Below are 22015 nucleotides of genomic sequence, written 5' to 3' on the forward strand. Positions count from 1 at the left end.
CCCTGTCTTACACACCCTTTTTAATCTGAACACTTCGTTCTTGATCATCCACTCTTATTATTCCCTCTTGGGTCTTGTACATATTGTATATTACCCATCTCTCCCTATAGCTTATCCCTATTTTTCTCAGAATTTCGAACATCTTGCACCACTTTATATTGTCAGACACTTTTCCCAGGCTGACAAATCCTATGAACGTGTCCTGATTTTGCCTTAGTCTTGCTGACATTATCAACTGCAACATCAGAATAGCCCCTCTGGTGCCTTTACCTTCCCTAAAGTCGAACTGATCGTCATCTAACACATCCTCAATTTTCTTTTCCATTCTTCTGCATGTTATACTTGTCAGCAACTTGGATGCATGAGCTGTTAAGCTGACTGTGTGACAGTTCTCGCACTTGTTAGTTTGTGTAGTTGTTGGAGTTGTGTGGATGATAATTTTGCAAAAGTGAGGTGGTATGTCACCAGATTCATAAATTCTGCACACCAATGTACCCTGCACTCATCTGACCAGAAATTCTTGTCATCTTTCCATTTTACTTAACTGACCCCTACTATATCTAGACTGATCCTTTCTATTTCCTTTTTCAGATTTTTTATCTTCTGACATTCCACACCCCGACTAATAGATTATCCTTCCATTGGTTATTCAATCTTTTTCTCATGGTCAGTTCCCCCTCAGAGATCCAAATGGGAGACTATTCCAAAATCCTTTGCCAATGGAGAGGTCATAAATATACTTTTTCAATTGCAGGCCACATTAATGTCATGGTTTCCAATGGCTTCTGCGTCCTCATGCTGTTGAATATCACTGACACTTGCGCCTTTAGGGGCAGTTTCCCATTCCAAAGACAAGAGAGTGCTCTGAACCTCAGTCCATTCCTCAGTCATCTTTGACAAGGTCATTGGCAGAATGAGGGCGACTTCTTATGCCAGAAGTCTTCAGCCTCAATGCTGACTGTTAATCAAAATTTAAGCAGCAGTAAGACAATTTCATCATCAGGAGAAACAAAACTCACAGAGTATGGAATGTTTGATCCCTCAATTGGGCAGATAAATTAGATAATTTAAAAAGGGTAATGGATAAATTGAAGTTAGATAGAGTGGAAATTACTGGAGTTTGATGGCAGGAGGAACAGGGCTCCTAGTCAGGTGAATATAAGGTTAAAAATACAAAATGAAATAGGGGGTCATGTTGGAGTAGGTTTAATAATGAATAAATAAACAGAATGTGGATAAGCTACTATGAACAGCATAGTGAATGTGTTATTGTAGCCAAGAAGCCCACACTCTTGACACTACCATAAGTTTATATATGAGGGGCGTTTGGAAAGTCCGTGCAAAGTCCGAGAGATGGCACCACCGGCGCATATCGAGGTCATGTTTAGTTAGTAGCAACTTTGGAAAGAACGCACTCCAAGTTTCAGCCATATTGGTCTATTTCTTTGTGTTTGGCTTTCATGTGAATCAAGGAAGTCGATTGATTGTCAAAAAATGGACGAAAAAGAATTATTCAGATAGCTATGGGAGATGAAAATTTATTAGTGTTGGAGTGCTGGAATTTGATGGTAGCAAAAGGAATAGAAGGAAAAATAGTAAGTGAATACAGACTGAGAGAAAGGAATGAAAGAGGAAGCCGTCTGGTACAATTTTGCACAGAGTAATCTGATCATCACTGACATATGGCTTACAAATCATGAAATAAGGCTGCGCAAATGGAAGAGACCTGGAAACACCTGAAGGTTTCAGACCAGTTACATAATGGTAATACAGAGATTTTGGAACCAATTTTACATTATACGGCATTTCCAGGGGCAGATATGGACTCTGATTACAACTTTCTGGTTATGAACTGTAGATTAAAACTGAAGAAATTTCAAAAAGATAGGAAATTTATGAATTGGGGCATGGATAATTTGAAAGAAACATGGGTTGTTGATAGGTTCAGAGGGAGCATTAGGCAACAATTGAAAAGAACATGGGAAAGGAATATAGCAGAAGGAAAATGGGTGGCTTTGAGAGATGAAATAGTGAAGGCAGTAGAGAATCTAATACTTAACAAGACAAGGCCTACTACAGATCCTCAGATAACACAAGAGATATTGAATTCAGATAACACAAGAGATATTGAATGTAATTGATGAACGGAGAAAAATATAAAATTGCAGTAAATGAAGCAGACAAAAGGGAATACAAAAATCTAAAAAAAGAGATTGAAGGGAAGTGTAAAATATGTAAGCAGGAATGGCTAGAGGAACAAATGTAAGGATTTAGAAGCATATATCACCAGGGGAAGAATAGATACTACCTACAGGAGAATTATAGATGTCTTAGGAGAAAAGAGAAAGTGCTGCATGAATATGAAGAACTCAGAAGTAAAACCAGTCCTAAGCAATGAAGGGAAAGCTGAAAGGTGGAAGGAGTTTATCAGGGGCCAAACAAGGGAGATTTCTGTCGATTGGTTGGCATGACAGTGCTAGACTTGTGGAACACTTTGTTGGGTGAAGTGGTGGTGGGGGTCGAGTGAAGTGGTGGGGACATTGGCTATCGCGTGGCATACCCAACCAACCGTCTGACAAGAGAAATTGGTCGGTTGGTTGGCCAAAGTGCCCACACAGGTTCAATTTGTTGGTGGGTTGGTAGAAGTGTAGGGCCCTTGAGACAGAGCTAGCACCAATGGGGTCAAAACACTATAATCTTTGGATGGTACAACTATTTGTGTGGTGGAGTGTGAAGTTTCAGAGACATACATTTAATTTTTCTGTTTGTTGGTTGTGATTTTTAAAAAATAATGAGTTCAAATTTTGGTGAAAATGCATATAATTAAATTACAAACTGTAACAAATTACTTTGCTGGATGAAATTTAATCCCAACACATTTTAATCCCACATATACAAAATAGGAGGTGGATTCAACATTGATGGATTTTGAACCTTCATTCACATAGGTTAAAATGTAACCGAGGAACTTCAGTGGGATTGTACATCCAATGAAGTTGAAACCCAATGAGGACATAAAAAACCTAGTATGATGAAATAGGGGCAAAAATTCACAATGCTGTATTCAACGAACACAAACTGAAAAATTGCAAGCTGACTAGCATTGCATAGATCTGTGGAGGGCCTGCCCATCTTACATATGAGAGAGAGAGAGAGAGAGAGAGAGAGAGAGAGATTGATGTTGACAGAGGGGATGAATATTTGGAGTATTAGTGGTAGAAGAATACCACAGTAAAAGAAGTTATCACAATCAGCAAGACAACAATCAACACAATAGAAACAAAGCAGCTACTGTGACTCTGCCATCCAGAAAGGATGACAGCAGATGGCTAGAGCGAACATGAAAATGGAATCCTTAAGAAAGTAAAAAGGAGATGTGCACACAGAATAAGGAAGAAAGACAATTGCCATCTCCAGGATGGAGACTAACTGAAGAGAAAGAAATGGGTGATGGGAGTGTACAGCAGTGCTGGCCATAAAAAATACTTATGATATTTTTTGATGGTGGTGGTGATGACGATGACAGCGATGAATATATACACTTGCTTCTTGTAAGTGCTATTGCAGTTTCTATCACATCTCATGACAGGAGATGATCATATGAATGTATCATTACAAGCCACTGACAAAGAAACTATCGTAAAGTAGAGTTCAAAAGTATTTTGTAGTTGCAATGTTATGTTGTCAGTACTGTCTGCATGCACTCAAAACAGAGCAGCGCATATAACCGTGTCACTTCATCAAGAGCTTCACACTGCTGTGGTTACATACCTAGTAAACAAGCAAGGTCATACAATAACAATGTAAGTTCAGCTCAAAAGCATTTTGCAATTTGCTTTTGTTGGGACAGTATTCATTAACTACTGTTACTTAGGCATTCAGACAGTATTTGTTTATTTATCAGTACAACTATAAGCATGCCAAAACACAAAGGATACTCAGCTGGTGTGAGACAAGCTGTTTTGCATGCTTTGGACAAGGGAAAGCCACAGTGTAGCCTTGCTAGAGACTTGGCATACCACAAAAACTAATAATTGTGTGGAGTCGAAGACAGCAACATGAAGGAACAGCAGCCAATATGCCAAGGTCAGGTCATACTCGAAAAACAACAAGCAGGGAGGACAAAAAGATTTGTAAGCTGTCAATGCTGATCCAAGAGAATGGGCTCAATAAATGAGGGGTGATCTGAAGCAGTATCAAGGACTGAACAGATGTCTATAGTGTAAATGTCAGCTAGTGGCAGGTGATTTAAATGGTACGCAACCATCACATGAACCACTGCTTAAAAAAAGATCCAGGAAAGACTTTGCAAAGAAACATCAAACTTAGAATGCTACAGATTGGTCTAAGTTTTTGTGAAGTTATAGAAATAAATGTAATGTACTTTCTTCTGATGGTGTGCAGTATATACAACCAAAAAAACCTAAGTGACAACAAAAAGTACCAGGTATTGACCATTATGGTATGATTGTGGCAGCATCGTGGTGTGAGAATGTTTTTCTATATGTGAGGTAGATCATGTAGTCTAAACAGAAGGCATAATGGATTGTTTCTTGTACAGTGACATTTTAGAAAAGAATATGGTTCCACCTGGGAGAAAGAATATACCACGTAATTGTATATTTCAGCAGGACAATGATTCAAAACACACTTCCGGCCATTTAAAAAGATACATTTTCAGATTAAAAAAAAGATCAAACTTTTGGAATGACCAAGCCTGACCCAGATCTAAATTCAACTGAACAGCTCTGGGATGTATTGGATCAATGTGTTCATCGTAGAAGCTACTCAAACAAGGATAAATTTCCTGCTGCCTTGCTGGATGAATGGTCAAAGCTTCCACATGACCTATCACAAAAGCTTTTGGATACAATCCCAAATTGATGTGTAGCTGTGGTCAAAGCTCATGGGTATGGAATGAGACACTGATTTGTTCTTCAGATTCCTAAACAGATTGTTTTATTCTTACATACTTAGGTCTAGAATTATTTTTGAGCCAGAAGAACTGTTATTTCTGATCTGATGTAAGACTTTATTTAAACTAAAAGAAGTTTTGTACTAAATAGATTATAAACACATATTTTTGAATTATTCACTGGCAATTTTCTCTATTACACAATTATCTGTATGTAATTGTAACTAAAGCTTTCCACAAAATACTTTTGAGCACTCCTGTAATAATGAAGTGACAAATAGTGAGAGTGGTACAAAGAAAGTAAAAATGGTTCCCTCTGCAAAAAATGGTAGTAGTTACTGCTTTCCAGGATTCTCGTCTTATCATACTAGAAGATTATAATGATAACAAACACTTGGGAGGAATTGCACTTCACTGTTGGACATACTAAATACTGCTATTCAGGCTAAACGCCCACCACATCTTCCAATGAAGAAAGCTCCACTCCCTCACAATATTACGCCCCCTCCACATCTTGGATCATTGCTACAAAATGGCCTAACACTTCGCTTCAAAGCGGTTTCCTGTTAAGCGTATTTACTAATTTTGCATCACAATGATTACTTTTTTTGCCAAACCTTAAGAAGTGACTGGGTGGATGTTGTTGTTGTTGTTGTTGTTGTTGTTGTTGTTGTTGTGGTCTTCAGTCCTGAGACTGGTTTGATGCAGCTCTCCTTGCTACTCTAACCTGTGCAAGCTTCTTCATCTCCCAGTACCCACTGCAACCTACATCCTTCTGAATCTGCTTGGTGTATTCATCTCTTGGTCTCCCTCTACAATTTTTACCCTCCACACTGCCCTCCAATACTAAATTGGTGATCCCTTGATGCCTCAGAACATGTCCTACCAACCGATCCCTTCTTCTAGTCAAGTTGTGCCACAAGCTTCTCTTCTCCCCAATCCTATTCAACACCTCCTCATTAGTTATGTGATCTACCCATCTACTCTTCAGCATTCTTCTGTAGCACCACATTTCGAAAACTTCTATTCTCTTCTTGTCTAAACTATTTATCGTCCATGTTTCACTTCCATACATGGCTACACTCCATACAAATACTTTCAGAAACGACTTCCTGACACTTAGATCTATACTCGATGTTAACAAATTTCTCTTCTTCAGAAACGCTTTCCTTCCCATTGCCAGTTTACATTTTATATCCTCTCTACTTTGACAATCATCAGTTATTTTGCTCCCCAAATAGCAAAACTCCTTTACTACTTTAAGTGTCTCATTTCCTAATCTAATACCCTCAACATCACCCGACTTAATTCGACTACATTCCATTATCCTCATTTTGCTTGTGTTGATGTTCATCTTATACCCTCCTTTCAAGACACTATCCATTCCGTTCAACTGCTCTTCCAAGTCCTTTGCTGTCTCTGATACAATTACAATGTCATCGGCGAACCTCAAAGTTTTTATTTCTTCTCCATGGATTTTAATACCTACTCCGAATTTTTCTTTTGTTTCCTTCACTGCTTGCTCAATATACAGATTGAATAACATCGGGGAGAGGCTACAACCCTGTCTCACTCCCTTCCCAACCACTGCTTCCCTTTCATGCCCCTCGACTCATAACTGCCATTTGGTTTCTATACAAATTGTAAATAGCCTTTCGCTCCCTGTATTTTACCCCTGCCACCTTCAGAATTTGAAAGAGAGTATTCCAGCCAACATTGTCAAAAGCTTTCTTTAAGTCTACAAATGCTAGAAACGTAGGTTTGCCTTTCCTTAATCTAGCTTCTAAGATAAGCCATAGGGTCAGTATTGCTTCACGTGTTCCAATATTTCTACGGAATCCAAACTGATCTTCCCCAAGGTCGGCTTCTACTAGTTTTTCCATTCGTCTGTAAAGAATTCGCGTTAGTATTTTGCAGCTGTGACTTATTAAACTGATAGTTCGGTAATTTTCACATCTGTCAACACCTTCTTTCTTTGGGATTGGAATTATTATATTCTTCTTGATGTCTGAGGGTATTTCGCCTGTCTCATACATCTTGCTCACCAGATGGTAGAGTTTTGTCAGGACTGGCTCTCCCAAGGCCGTCAGTAGTTCTATTGGAATGTTGTCTACTCCCGGGGCCTTGTTTCAACTTAGGATATCTTGTGCTGTAGTGGATGATGAGACCGAAACTAAATAAAAGTGACAAAAAGGAATTTTCCACTCTGCGGAAGTGTGTGCACTGATAGGAAATTTCCTGGCACATTAAAACTGTGTGCCAGACAGGGACTTGAACGCAGGACCTTTGTCTTTTGCACACAACTGGGTTACCAAAGCATTACTCACAACCAATTCTTATAGCTTTACTTCCTCAAGTACCTCATCTCCTATCACCCAAAATTCACGGAATTTCTCCTCTGGAACTTGAGAACTAGCACTCATGGAAGGAAGGATATTGTAGAGACATGGCTTAATCACAATATGGGAGATGTTTTCAGAACGAATTTGCCATTTTGCAGTGGAGTGTGCACTGATATGAAACTTCCTGGCAGATTAAAACTGCGTGCCACGCCAGGATCAATACATCTACATCTACATCTACATTCATACTCCGCAAGCCACCCAACGGTGTGTGGCGGAGGGCACTTTACGTGCCACTGTCATTACCTCCCTTTCCTGTTCCAGTCGCGTATGGTTCGCGGGAAGAACGACTGTCTGAAAGCCTCCGTGCGCGCTCTAATCTCTCTAATTTTACATTCGTGATCTCCTCGGGAGGTATAAGTAGGGGGAAGCAATATACTCGATACCTCATCCAGAAACGCACCCTCTCGAAACCTGGCGAGCAAGCTACACAGCGATGCAGAGCGCCTCTCTTCCAGAGTCTGCCACTTGAGTTTGCTAAACATCTCCGTAACGCTATCACGGTTACCAAATAACCCTGTGACGAAACGCACCGCTCTTCTTTGGATCTTCTCTATCTCCTCCGTCAACCCGATCTGGTACGGATCCCACACTGATGAGCAATACTCAAGTATAGGTCGAACGAGTGTTTTGTAAGCCACCTCCTTTGTTGATGGACTACATTTTCTAAGCACTCTCCCAATGAATCTCAACCTGGCACCCGCCTTACCAACAATTAATTTTATATGATCATTCCACTTCAAATCGTTCCGCACGCATACTCCCAGATATTTTACAGAAGTAACTGCTACCAGTGTTTGTTCCGCTATCATATAATCATACAATAAAGGATCCTTCTTTCTATGTATTCGCAATACATTACATTTGTCTATGTTAAGGGACAGTTGCCACTCCCTGCACCAAGTGCCTATCCGCTGCAGATCTTCCTGCATTTCGCTGCAATTTTCTAATGCTGCAACTTCTCTGTATACTACAGCATCATCCGCGAAAAGCCGCATGGAACTTCCGACACTATCTACTAGGTCATTTATATATATTGTGAAAAGCAATGGTCCCATAACACTCCCCTGTGGCACGCCAGAGGTTACTTTAACGTCTGTAGATGTCTCTCCATTGATAACAACATGTTGTGTTCTGTTTGCTAAAAACTCTTCAATCCAGCCACACAGCTGGTCTGATATTCCGTAGGCTCTTACTTTGTTTATCAGGCGACAGTGCGGAACTGTATCGAACGCCTTCCGGAAGTCAAGAAAAATAGCATCTACCTGGGAGCCTGTATCTAATATTTTCTGGGTCTCATGAACAAATAACGCGAGTTGGGTCTCACACGATCGCTGTTTCCGGAATCCATGTTGATTCCTACATAGTAGATTCTGGGTTTCCAAAAATGACATGATACTCGAGCAAAAAACATGTTCTAAAATTCTACAACAGATCGACGTCAGAGATATAGGTCTATAGTTTTGCGCATCTGCTCGACGACCCTTCTTGAAGACTGGGACTACCTGTGCTCTTTTCCAATCATTTGGAACCCTCCGTTCCTCTAGAGACTTGCGGTACACGGCTGTTAGAAGGGGGGCAAGTTCTTTCGCGTACTCTGTGTAGAATCGAATTGGTATCCCATCAGGTCCAGTGGACTTTCCTCTGTTGAGTGATTCCAGTTGCTTTTCTATTCCTTGGACACTTATTTCGATGTCAGCCATTTTTTCGTTTGTGCGAGGATTTAGAGAAGGAGCTGCAGTGCGGTCTTCCTCTGTGAAACAGCTTTGGAAAAAGGTGTTTAGTATTTCAGCTTTACGCGTGTCGTCGTCTGTTTCAATGCCATCATCATCCCGGAGTGTCTGGATATGCTGTTTCGAGCCACTTACTGATTTAACGCAAGACCAGAACTTCCTAGGATTTTCTGTCAAGTCTGTACATAGAATTTTACTTTCGAATTCACTGAACGCTTCTCACATAGCCCTCCTTACGCTAACTTTGACATCGCTTAGCTTCTATTTGTCTGAGAGGTTTTGGCTGCGTTTAAACTTGGAGTGAAGCTCTCTTTGCTTTCGCAGTAGTTTCCTAACTTTGTTGTTGTACCACGGTGGGTTTTTCCCGTCCCTCACAGTTTTACTCGGCACGTACCTGTCTAAAACGCATTTTACGATTGCCTTGAACTTTTTCCATAAACACTCAACATTGTCAGTGTCGGAACAGAAATTTTCGTTTTGATCTGTTAGGTAGTCTGAAATCTGCCTTCTATTACTCTTGCTAAACAGATAAACCTTCCTCCCTTTTTTTATATTCCTATTAACTTCCATATTCAGGGATGCTACAACGGCCTTATGATCACCGATTCCCTGTTCTGCACTTACGGAGTTGAAAAGTTCGGGTCTATTTGTTATCAGTAGGTCCAAGATGTTATCTCCACGAGTCGGTTCTCTGTTTAATTGCTCGAGGTAATTTTCGGATAGTGCACTCAGTATAATGTCACTCGATGCTCTGTCCCTACCACCCGTCCTAAACATCTGAGTGTCCCAGTCTATATCTGGTAAATTGAAATCTCCACCTAAGACTATAACATGCTGAGAAAATTTATGTGAAATGTATTCCAAATTTTCTCTCAGTTGTTCTGCCACTAACGCTGCTGAGTCGGGAGGTCGGTAAAAGGAGCCAATTATTAACCCAGCTCGGTTGTTGAGTGTAACCTCCACCCATAATAATTCACAGGAACTATCCACTTCTACTTCACTACAGGATAAACTACTACTAACAGCGACGAACACTCCACCACCGGTCGCATGCAATCTATCCTTCCTAAACACCGTCTGTACCTTTGTAAAAATTTCAGCAGAATTTATCTCTGGCTTAAGCCAGCTCTCTGTACCTATAACGATTTCAGCTTCGGTGCTTTCTATCAGCGCTTGAAGTTCCGGTACTTTACCAACGCAGCTTCGACAGTTTACAATTACAATACTGATTGCTGCTTGGTCCCCGCATGTACTGACTTTGCTCCGCACCCTTTGAGGCTGTTGCCCTTTCTGTACTTGCCCGAGGCCATCTAACCTAAAAAACCGCCCAGTCCACGCCCCACAACCCCTGCTACCCGTGTAGCCGCTTGCTGCGTGTAGTGGACTCCTGACCTATCCAGCGGAACCCGAAACCCCACCACCCTATGGCGCAAGTCGAGGAATCTGCAGCCCACATGGTCGCAGAACCGTCTCAGCCTCTGATTCAGACCCTCCACTCGGCTCTGTACCAAAGGTTTGCAGTCAGTCCTGTCGACGATGCTGCAGATGGTGAGCTCTGCTTTCATCCCGCTAGCGAGACTGGCAGTCTTCACCAAATCAGATAGCCACCGGAAGCCAGAGAGGATTTCCTCCGATCCATAGCGACACACATCATTGGTGCCGACATGAGCGACCACCTGCAGATGGGTGCACCCTGTACCCTTCATGGCATCCGGAAGGACCCTTTCCACATCTGGAATGACTCCCCCCAGTATGCACACGGCGTGCACATTGGTTTTCTTCCCCTCTCTTGCTGCCATTTCCCTAAGGGGCCCCATTACGCGCCTGACGTTGGAGCTCCCAACTACCAGTAAGCCCAATCTCTGCGACCGCCCGGATCTTGCAGACTGAGGGGCAACCTCTGGAACAGGACAAGCAGCCATGTCAGGCCGAAGATCAGTATCCCAGTATCAATACTGGGATAACTGCCTTTTTTAGAGCAAGCCATAATTATACACTACAATAAGTAGTAATCCAAAGTTTACAGGGTTCCAGTGACAGTTTGTGCACAGCCCTGTGAGCAGCTGCTACACACACTTAGTGTTAGTGGGCACCATGATCTTCTGGACTCATTTTCATGGCCGCTCCCAAGTCATCTAGTCTATTTGCCACCTGCCACTGTCCGAACAAAAGGATGAAGTGTCATGCAGCAGTCGGGATCTGTGTATAGGGTTTTGGCTCCGACATAATACCACAGTACACTTGTGTTGTAGTGAAACACTCTGTAGTAGATTGCAACACACAAATTTGTCAATACATTTTCTTTAAGAAAATTAATAAGAATAGCAAGACATTTCAAATGAAACCAGCAACCTCTCACTTATTGTTTTCATTTGGTCTACAACAAACAATGAGTTAACAATATCATCACCCTTGTGCTGCACAAATGACCCTATGATGAAACACGAAACACTGAATGGGGCAGAAGTTTTTAAAATTCACTTCACAGTTAAAAATGATAACATCATGTGTGAAATGTTGTCATCAGAGGTCAGAAATGAGCTCCATATACTCGTTTTGAACTCTCCAGTGGATCCTACGATGTCGTTTCCAAATACATTGTCCATGTAAGCTTGGAGACTCAACTAGCAAGTCTTCATCACTTTCCAATTACAACCGTAGACTTTTTGCTTGGGTCTGTTGGATAGAAGCAAACTGTACCAGCATAGAAAGGACAGAGTACATAAGTTCTAAGTATAAACAAGGACTTGCAGCATTACCACTGATTTAAATGAGCCTTTTCTAAGTCATTTTTGAGCTTCTGGATCCCCCAGGCTATGGTTCTGAGTTGTTATATACAGTGGAACTTCGATTTTACATTCTCCGATTTTACGTTTTTTGTGATTCTGCATCATAAATTTGTATCCCCTGTGAGAAACCCATAAGATCAATGCTAAAAATTCCCCAATTTTATGTTTCTTCCTAGTAAGGTTTACCTCAATTCTACGTTCTTACTCAACAATTCGCTTGACTTCGTCCCATTTTTTCCCTATTGACATCTGATGCGACTGAACGAGTTATAAGTGGCACCAAAGACAGCAGGTTTGCACCACAGGTGGTGGCAGAGTCAAGGGAATATTTTGGGCCGATGCAGAGAGGGGAGACATGAGAGTAAATGCTGACACAATCCATAATTTGCATTGCCAACACAAATTTCAACTTTTCACTGCGCAATTATGACACAGGTACTGCTACGTTGCGGTAACAATGGAAAAACAGGGTAATCGATGCAAGGTGTTCCAGACTAAGCCAATACGTGATGAAGGGACCCAGTCACCATCTTTTCTTGTGCCACTTATAACTAATTCTCATCTTTTTGCATGTATTTCTGATGTACTGTATTCAATGACAATACTGATTGTCATCCTTTTAAATCCAAATGCTGAGGCTCAAAGAATATGTTAAATCAGTGAGCCACCACAATGTGAGTGTGTCTATGGCGTCAATGATCTATAAATTATGCCACGTGTGGATTTCTAAATTTCCGAGTATGCTGCACGCTGCGCATGTGCAGAGACAAGGGACTATGGCAGCATCTGCTAACATTTTAAGTTGTAACCTATTCTGGTCCAGTTCACTCCTACTACAGAAATGGGTTTTGTGTCTACTTAATTATGTTGTTTGCTTTGTTTTTGTGGCACAGTGAAAAGTTACACAAGATACTGGTATTTTTTCCTACTAGTGTTCTCTTACAGGAGACTAAATATCTGAAAGCAAAAATTATTCAAATTTTATAGAAAAAAACTTACACTGTGGTGTACAGATAAGAACGTAAACAGATGAATGTTTTAATGAAAAACCCAGAAATAATGGGTGAGAAAACTAATTTTCATTGTTATTTGATACCTAGTAAAAAAAACAACAATATAAAGGATAAAATTTTGATTTTTCCATAAAAAGGATAATCCCTCAATCTCACTTTCACCACTCAGATGCCAAACTCAACAGCAAACAGTTTTCACAACACCGGCAACTTTGGTGGTGGCTGGCATGTAAATGAAAATGACCACTCAAAACACACGAGACTCAGTATAGGAAGAAAACGCCAGGGGCACTGCAGTGCACTTGTGTCACCAAAGTCTGCTGCACTGCCATTGGCTACAGAAGGAAAACACACACTCCCACATTTTAGATTCCGGTGCCTTTCACCATACTTCAAATTTTCGGTTTAATTTACCATGTACATTAATTTTTGCTTTTTTTTCTGGGTGAGCACAAAGTAAAATGCATGGTTTGACATATAGGTTGTGATTGTAGCAAGTTGGAAAATAGCTCGATTACTTTGTACCTAGATACCAATTTCAATTTTTTGACAAGATTTTGTTTGTTGTTACTCATCTGTTATTTTTTAACAACTGGTGAAATTCACTATCAGATATTATTGCATAAACATTGTATTGTACATTAAATTTCCTTCGTGTATACATATTTTATACAATGTATTGGACAGGATTAAGATTTTTAATCATATATGCCAATTACATATGTTTTTGCTCATATTCTGGAGTTTTATAACATTTTCCTCGATTCTGCATGTTCCTCCATTTTACGTTTTTAGAGTCTGGATCACACAAAAACGTAAAATAGGGGTTTCAGTATATATGTTTTGTATGTACTTACATTTATATATGTACGTATGAATGCATGTAATATGTATCTATATAAATATGTATGTATACTGTTCATTCACATTAATGTGACCACCTGTCAAAAGCTTCAATAGCCACCTTTTGCAGTGTGGACCACTGCGAGACTTGCAGGAAGAGAGGCAGTTAAGTTCTGGAAGGTACTGACAGGAATGTGGAGCTATGCCAACTCCAGTGCTTTGGCCCAGCTGCACTAAGTTTCTTGGTTGAGAATCAAAGGTGTGTACAGCTCGACTGAGGTGGTCCCACAGATTCTCTATTGGATTTAAATGTGGGGAGTTTGGTGGCAAAGGGAGTACAGTAAACACATCCTGGCACTCTTCAAACCACGCATGTACAGTGAGATCTGTGTGACATATTGCACTGTCCTGCAGGTAGATGCATTAACACCAAGTAGAAACAAACTGCATGTAGGAGTGCACATGGTCCCCAAGGATAGATTCATATTTGTGTTGATCCACTGTGCCCTCCAGAATGAAGTGATTGTTGCAGGGTGTTAGCTTTCAGATGTTTCATGCCCGATGGAGCATAAAATGTGTGTTATCTGAAAAGGGCACCTATTGCCACTCAGTGGATGTCCTCCACTTATGGTATTTGCATGCAAATTCCAGTCTTTGTCGTCAATGAACCAGGCGCCTTCTGCAGAGGCCCATACACACAAACATTCATTCACTGAACAGTCACTGAGGAGACACTGCTGGTAGCCCCTTGGTTCATCTGGGCGGTCAGTTGCTTAACAGTTGCACGTCTTTTCATCCGTACACATCTCCTCAGCCATTATTCACCACAGTCACCTATGGCCTGTGGCGCACCATAGTAGCCTTTGTGCTGGTATTGGATAATACCATTTTGCCAAGCTCGGCATACTTTAACCGTGGTTGCATGCTAGCAGTTTGCAAACATGGTCCTTTTGAAATCTTGCATATCTTGGCCCCAAAGTCAATGACCGTAACCTTTCAGACGTCAAATAAAACACTCCGTTTCCATATTACGACAACAACTGCACTATTTTCCACATCCCCCCCCCCAACTGCCCCCTCCCCCCAATATGCCTTATATACCTTCCACTGCTAGTGCTATCATCTGCTTGTCTGTGAGTGGTTATTGCACTTGCAGACATCTTTTACAGTGAGTGGCAATCCATCCTAGCTACAAACCCACTATAAGCCCATTAACACAAGTTGTCACCACTAAAAGAATACAAAAACAGTGCACATTTTGGTCACATAGACATAATAGCGACATTGCTTTGTACCCTGTTTTCGTTTGTGAGGAGTACATATACTCTGTCATGTCGAATAAACAAGAATACAACAATTTTGTTTCATTGGATGAACTTTATATGTTTTCCATTTGAAGGATGAACTACAGCAGCAAACTTTTTCCAGACAATATACTCTTGCAGCAATGGAGCACATTTGTGATAGTATACACTTCACTGTTTAATTTTCAACTTGCACTGTCCACAGCATCACAAAACATAGCTTCCTTAGAGGCCATCTGGTCCTGCCAAGTAGTCATTTTGACCTGTCAGTTCCAGATTACAATAGAAAGATCATTCACCCAACTTTCATAGTAAGCCACAGCTTGCCTTACACCCCTGCATGCTCCAGGAAAAGAGAAAGAGTCAACAAGTAGGAAGTAACTGCAGCACTGCCACTCTCAGACTCCATTATATTTGCAAAACTACACTGGGAAGGTTGTTGTTGTTGTTGTTGTTGTTGTTGGTTGGGGTTGAAGGGACCAAACAGCAAGGTCATCAGTCCCTTGTTCCAAATGTGTTACATTCCGACGTGTCTTCTTTACGGTGAGTAGTAATCTGTCTTTTCCTACATTGCTGACATTCCTATCTGGAGTTTCCATTGTTTAATTATGATAACAGTCACTTCCAGGGAAACCCTCCCTACCCTCCTTGCAACATACAAATTCACTCCAGTCAGTGGATGTAGCCCAGCCAAAGCACTATATGGGTGCAGAACAAACACCCTCTTCAACCCACTGCACCTGGCCTATCTTGGCCCGCTGCCCACACACATAGCCTTATTATTGGGTAGGGTCCCATGTATGAGCTCTCACTTTCACCTGAACCCCAATGTAGACCTAAATTGACAGTAGCAATAGGAGGACAACAAATGTTTGAAGCCACAAGTGATCTTGAGTGCCTGGTAAGATATTAGAATCAACTCTGGCCATGGCAAAACCTCCCCTGCAACTGAGTTGGGCACAGCCACAGAGACACAACCACAATCACGAAAAGCCTGTCAACCACCCTGCCTACCACCATTTTTATAACCTTCGCATTCATCTTTGGCAAACGTGAGAGCCACTGGAGGTCAAGCCACTGCCATCACCCTTCCATCACCCTAAGTCATTTCCGGCTCCAATCAGAGGAAAAAAAAATGTGTCCAAGAGGTTGAACTGCTATTGCACCCCTCTGGATCATCACTGGCACACATTTCCTCTGCTGGCAAGACCAAATAGTTCCCCAGAGATGTAAGACTGGTCTGTACTCCCACCCAGCGCCAGCAATGATACCTGATCTGGTCAATCATGACACGTAAATGCCATGGGGCCATTTCAACTCCTCCTCTCCGTTTCTCACCATACAAGGCACAAACTTGGCTATTTTTGGTCCTATGTGCCAATTAATGATGGGAGTAGTTTATTATCAAACAGTACTCGAGATTCGTTGGCCAGCACAAGTATCCATGCAGACACATGGTCATGGACTGTTGGCCTGCATAGCAACTGAGTTAACACACAGCCCCAACATATGGTGGGCCATGATCACGGATGCAATAGTGCTGATAAATATCTTCGCCAGCCACTTGTCTTGTAAGTCCCTTTTACATGATCAGTCTATCCTGTCTCAACTGACTACTCGATATGAGTGTGTCTACTGCAGCGCCCCTGGCATTTTATTCCCGTGCTGGGTCTGATCTGTTTACAGTGGTCATTTTTGTTTACATGTCAACGTTAAAATTTCTGGTGTTGTGAGAGCTGTCTGCTGTGCAGTTTGGCATCTGAACAGTGAAAGTGAGTTTATGAGGAATGATTCTTTTTAGGGAAAAATCGAAATATAGTAACAAAATGTACAAACAAATAATGACAATAGAGTTTATTAATGACCAAAGCAGAATTCATAGTGGAAGTTCCTGTCAAAGTCATGTTCACACTGCTGAGAACTGAAAGAACAGGAAAAGAGCTGTCCAAACATTTCAGAACAATGTATATTTGCCCAAGAAAATATATACTTGCAAACACATCAGACAAAACGTACAATGCAGTAAATAGCACCTTTTTGCTCTATCCTCTTTCCTTATTTTCTTGCTCGTCCAATAATTCCAACTTTTTCCACGGTCGAAATAATGCTCATTAAAACATGTTGATCCATTTATGTCCTCATTTATGCATAATGTAGATTTTTTCTCTGTAAAATGTAAATGCTATTTGCTCTCAGATAGTTCATCTTTTTGGTAGGAGAACACTAGCAGGAAAAAAAAAAAAAAAAACAGCAAGACCTTGTGCAACTTTCTAATGTGCCATTAAAACAAAGCAAACAACATAATAAAAATTAAGAAGAAAAAAAGCACAAAATACATTTCTGTAATAGGAGTGAGCTCGACCAGAATAGGTTACATCTTCCAATGTAAGCAGATGCCTCCACAGTCCATCGTCTCTGCCCATGCACAGCGTGAAGTGCACTTGGAAAATTAGAACTCCATACTTGGCACAATCTATACATCATTGACACCATACACACTTGCATCATGGTTGGTTGCTGACTTACACGCAGGCATGAAAGGCGCACAGGCTTCGAGCAGTCAATTTTGAGCAGAAAGTTGCTCATGTAAAATGAGCTTTGTTCTCTTTTTTATTCTATGAAGCCCTTGTCTATGCACCACGTAACTATTGTGAGGTCAACCTTACCTGTTTATGTTTCGCAACTTGGACTGATTTATGACAACCTTCACTATATTCTGGGTTTTGCTTCTGGTCAGCCATCTGCTACATGAACTCTGTTGTGATCAACCATATAGAACAGCCTGTTTATTTCACATCTTAGGCACACAGAAAAATAACACCACAGATTACTGTGACGGGCTGATCACTTGAAAATATGGATTAGCCATACTTTAAAGTGCCCTCAGTTCCTTGGCATAAGAAGAAACAGAGAAGAAGCAGAAGGTATGAGCATGGAAGCATGAGAGTGTGTGTGTGTGTGTGTGAGAGAGAGAGAGAGAGAGAGAGAGAGAGAGAGAGAGAGAGAGAGAGAGGGGGGGGGGATAATTTGGGAAATGTTATTTTAATATCTGAATAGTAAAATTAGTTCAGATGGTAACAGAGTGACAGAAGACAATGGAAAGAGTTACTCAGCACCATTACTACTCTGTTCTTGACTAAGTACACTGAAGTTGTGCAGTCATTTGGGATATCTTTTTTTTTTTTTTTTTTTTTTTTTTCAAAGTTAGTGACATAATTAATAATCTCATGATTATGGATTACCTACAGATTGCTTTTGAATATATGATAATGTTTAAGCCCATGAAATGAGAAATTCCTGTTATTTTTGCTGTGATTATTTAAAGACCCATGCTGAAGTAAAATTTTGTAGAAATGCATACCTTTGAGAGCAAGTAAGGCTCATATCTGTATGAGTAATAATTTTCTATGGGTTCCAAAATGTCCTACAAAATGCACTGGAAGAGAACATTTTTTCTGATTTTATGGTCCACTGTGGTAACTCTTTGCACTATGAAGCCAGGCCTGAAATCATTTAAACTATTTCACTTATGATAGTCAAGCTTTTCAGACCCCTTACAATACCTTCTGTTACCAAACTGACAATTTCTTGATACCTCAGGATGTTCCTATCAACCAATCCCTCCTTTTGGTCAAATTGTGATACAAATTTCTTTGTTTCTCAATTCAATTCATTCCTTATTTGATCTTATCATCTAACTTCACAGTCTTCAATAGCACCACATTTCAAAAGCTTCTATAGCCTTCTTTTCTGAAGCGCTTACCATCCATGTTTCACTTCCATACAGAGCCTCCAAACAGTTGAGTTGATATTAGATGTTAATAAATTCCTCTGTCCTCTCTACTTCAGCCATCATCAGTTATACTGTGGCCAAAATAACACGACTCATCTACCACTTTTAGTGTGTCATTTCCTAATACAGTTCTTTCAGCATCGGCAGATTTAATTCACCTACATACCATTACCCTTGTTTTATTTTTGTTGATGTTCAACTTACAAATTCTTTTAAAGCCACCACTCATACCATTCAACCAACCTTCCATGTTCTTTGCTATCTATGACAAAATTACAATATACCTACTGTTATCAGTAAAACACAAAGTTTTTACTCCTTCTCTCTGAATTATAATTTCTTTTCCAACTGTCTTCCTTGTTCTCTTCGCTGATGCTCAGTATACAGATTGGATAACACTGACCTACAACACTGTCTCACACCCTTCTCAACTACGACTTCACTTTCATATCCTTCGATTCTTAAAATCGCAGTCCGGTTTCTGCACAAGTTGTGAATAACTTTTCACTCCTTATACGTTATCTCTGTTATCTTCAAAATTTCGGGGTGTGTAATCCAGTCAACACTACCAAAAGCTGTCTCTAAATCCACAAAAGCTATAAGCAAACATTTGCCTTTCTTTAACCTGTCTTCTAAGATGAGCCATAGTACTAGTATCACCTCACATGTCCCTACATTACTTCAGAACCCAAACTGACTTCTTCAAGCTGAGTATCTATCAGTTTTTTCCATTCTTCTGTAAATAATTCACCAGTATTTGGTAACTGTGACTTACTAAACTGAAAGTTCAGTAACATTCACATCTCTGTTTTCTTTGGAATGGCAATTAATACATTCTTCCTGAAGTCTGAGGGTATTTCGCAGGTCTCATATCTTGCACAACAGTCTGAATAATTTTATCGTGGGTGGCTCTCCTAAGGATCTTAACAACTCTGAGGGAATGCTGTCTACTCTAGGGGCCTTGTTTCTGCTTAGGTCTTTCAGTGCTCCCGTTAGGGCACAGATATAATGACGAGATTTAGGCAAGGATGGTTTGTCACCAGTTTTATTCAAACTAGGACTAGAGAAAATAAAGAAACAATTATCATGAACTTACATGAAACTGAAGTCAGAAATACAAACATCACTCATCTGGAATATGCCATGCATATAGCCACGTTGTCTCGAGACAGAGGACCTACTGCAGATAAGTATGTCCTTAGCTAATGAAACATACAAAATTGGTCTTCTCATAAATCAATAAAAAACGCAATATCTTCTCTTTGTTATAGATCAAGCTGAGCCAAACATTCACTACAAGTACTGATAGAGGAGACAAACTCATAAATGGATCAGACAATTCATGGACCTGGAGGCAATTTTCACAAAGACTGCAGCAACTCACAGATCCATACTGGAAATCACTCTTACTACATTCTCAGTCATCTGACTGAGACCTATAGTCCAGTGAGAATGTTCGAACTTAAGATGTACAGTACATTGATGCAACAAGGAAAAGTATAGGAATGTGAGACATTGAGCAACTGGAAACAAGACCTTAATGATATTCTTAAGTTTGAGGATGATCTCTGTGAAGACCTGCAACAGATCGGCACACTAGATGATGGCTGTTGAAGAACAAGAAAACAATATGTTGGAAAAGGAGTCTTGTAAACACACACAGTCCCCTGTGCATGATTATAATACGATTATGACCTTAGTACTGAAAGAGCGGTCATTAACTCCAATACACAAACATGTAGTTTTAGACAGGCCTGTTTCCCATTTATTGAATTCAAATTTGCTATTAACTCACCTTTCAAACTTACTCTGCAGAAGTTCATTAATGCATGGCAGCAGGGCAACACAGACATCAAGATTCCAAACTTTGCTGAAAAATAAGGATTTTTGTTTTACTTCACACAATAAAGAGGTTAATAATAAGAATACTTTCAAGTATACACATTATAATCCACAAAAACACATCATATGTTAATGATTAAACAGACTATCTACTACAGGTTTTAAAAGACTACAATGACATACTCTTGTTAGAAGCCACTTATTAATTAACTTGTCTTAAGTTTGAAAATATTATGAAAAAGATAAATTGCTCCTCACCATATAGTGGAAATGTTGAGTCGCAGACAGGTACAACAAAAAGACAGCTCAACAAATAAGCTTTCAGCCAAAAGGCCTCCTTTTGAATTAGTCAGCATACACTGACACATTCACATGAACACAACTCAAACACATATGACCACTGTCTCTGGCTGCCACAGAAAGTGACCATGTGTGTGAGTTGTGTTTATGTGAATGCAAAAGGAGGCCTTTTGACTGAAAGCTTATTTGTTTAGCAGTCTTTTTTGTTGTGCCTATCTGCGACTCAACAACTCCACTTCATGGTGAGTAGCAATCTATCCTTTTGATAATATTGTCATTATTCCAGCCTGGATTTTCCATTGTTTGATAGTCCCAAATTTTGCATGTTTTGAATGATCCCATGGGTTTGTTGCCACTGGATTTAAATCCAAAGTATTAGCGCACTTGATGAAAGAAAATACCTGCTATGCCCAGTGTACACATCTATGAGCCCTGTATATAAGACTAATATCTGGACAACAATACGGAAAGGATAGGTTGCTACTCCCCATATAGAGGAGGTATTGAGTTGCAGATAGGTACAAAGAAAAAGACTACTAAAATTACCTATTTTAGGCAGAGTTGTTGTTCTGCAGTAGAAAACCAGACATGATCACACAAGTGCAACTCACACACACATGGCCACTGTCTCAGGGTGCTGCGTTTTTCTACTGCAGAAGAATGACTTTGTTCGAAAGCTCGTCCAACCAAATCACTTTCTCCCATTGCTATAGCTCAGGTTTTATGCCTTCAACACCATGTTTTTCTCTTACAGGGGTATGCCTCACTGATGAGGGGCTTTGGTATTCTAGCTCGCCCTGCAATTCCCTGGTTATGGAGCTCCCTTTGTGTTATTCTGCTGCTGACAGGGCTCGCAAGTAGTTAATATCTGTCATCATCACTGAACACACACTTTTGAGCACATCTCAAGTTTGTGGATGACTTTTTGCCTCTTTCCTCATATGCAGTATAAATCTTTCATACAGTGCCACTTGAAGCACTAAGCACTTGGCTCCCTTCACTGCAGAAACACCTGCTATACAAGCACCAACAATTTGCCCACATTCAGATTCACTCAGCATCACCATAATGCACTCACAAC

General features: G+C 40.4%; 1 protein-coding gene across 2 annotated transcripts in view; it reads right to left on the bottom strand.

Moving 5' to 3' along the window:
• The window catches only part of LOC126235726 (katanin p80 WD40 repeat-containing subunit B1-like), a 142799-nt gene that overhangs the window by 28860 nt on the left and 91924 nt on the right, over nt 1–22015 (bottom strand). For both annotated transcript variants that reach the window (XM_049944501.1, XM_049944500.1), the window contains one exon: nt 20588–20662. In XM_049944501.1, the coding sequence (XP_049800458.1) occupies nt 20588–20662 (75 nt within the window). The remainder of the gene's footprint in view (nt 1–20587; nt 20663–22015) is intronic.

This window comes from Schistocerca nitens, chromosome 2 (assembly GCF_023898315.1).
Source record: "Schistocerca nitens isolate TAMUIC-IGC-003100 chromosome 2, iqSchNite1.1, whole genome shotgun sequence".
In the NCBI taxonomy this organism is placed as follows: Eukaryota; Metazoa; Arthropoda; class Insecta; order Orthoptera; family Acrididae; genus Schistocerca; species Schistocerca nitens.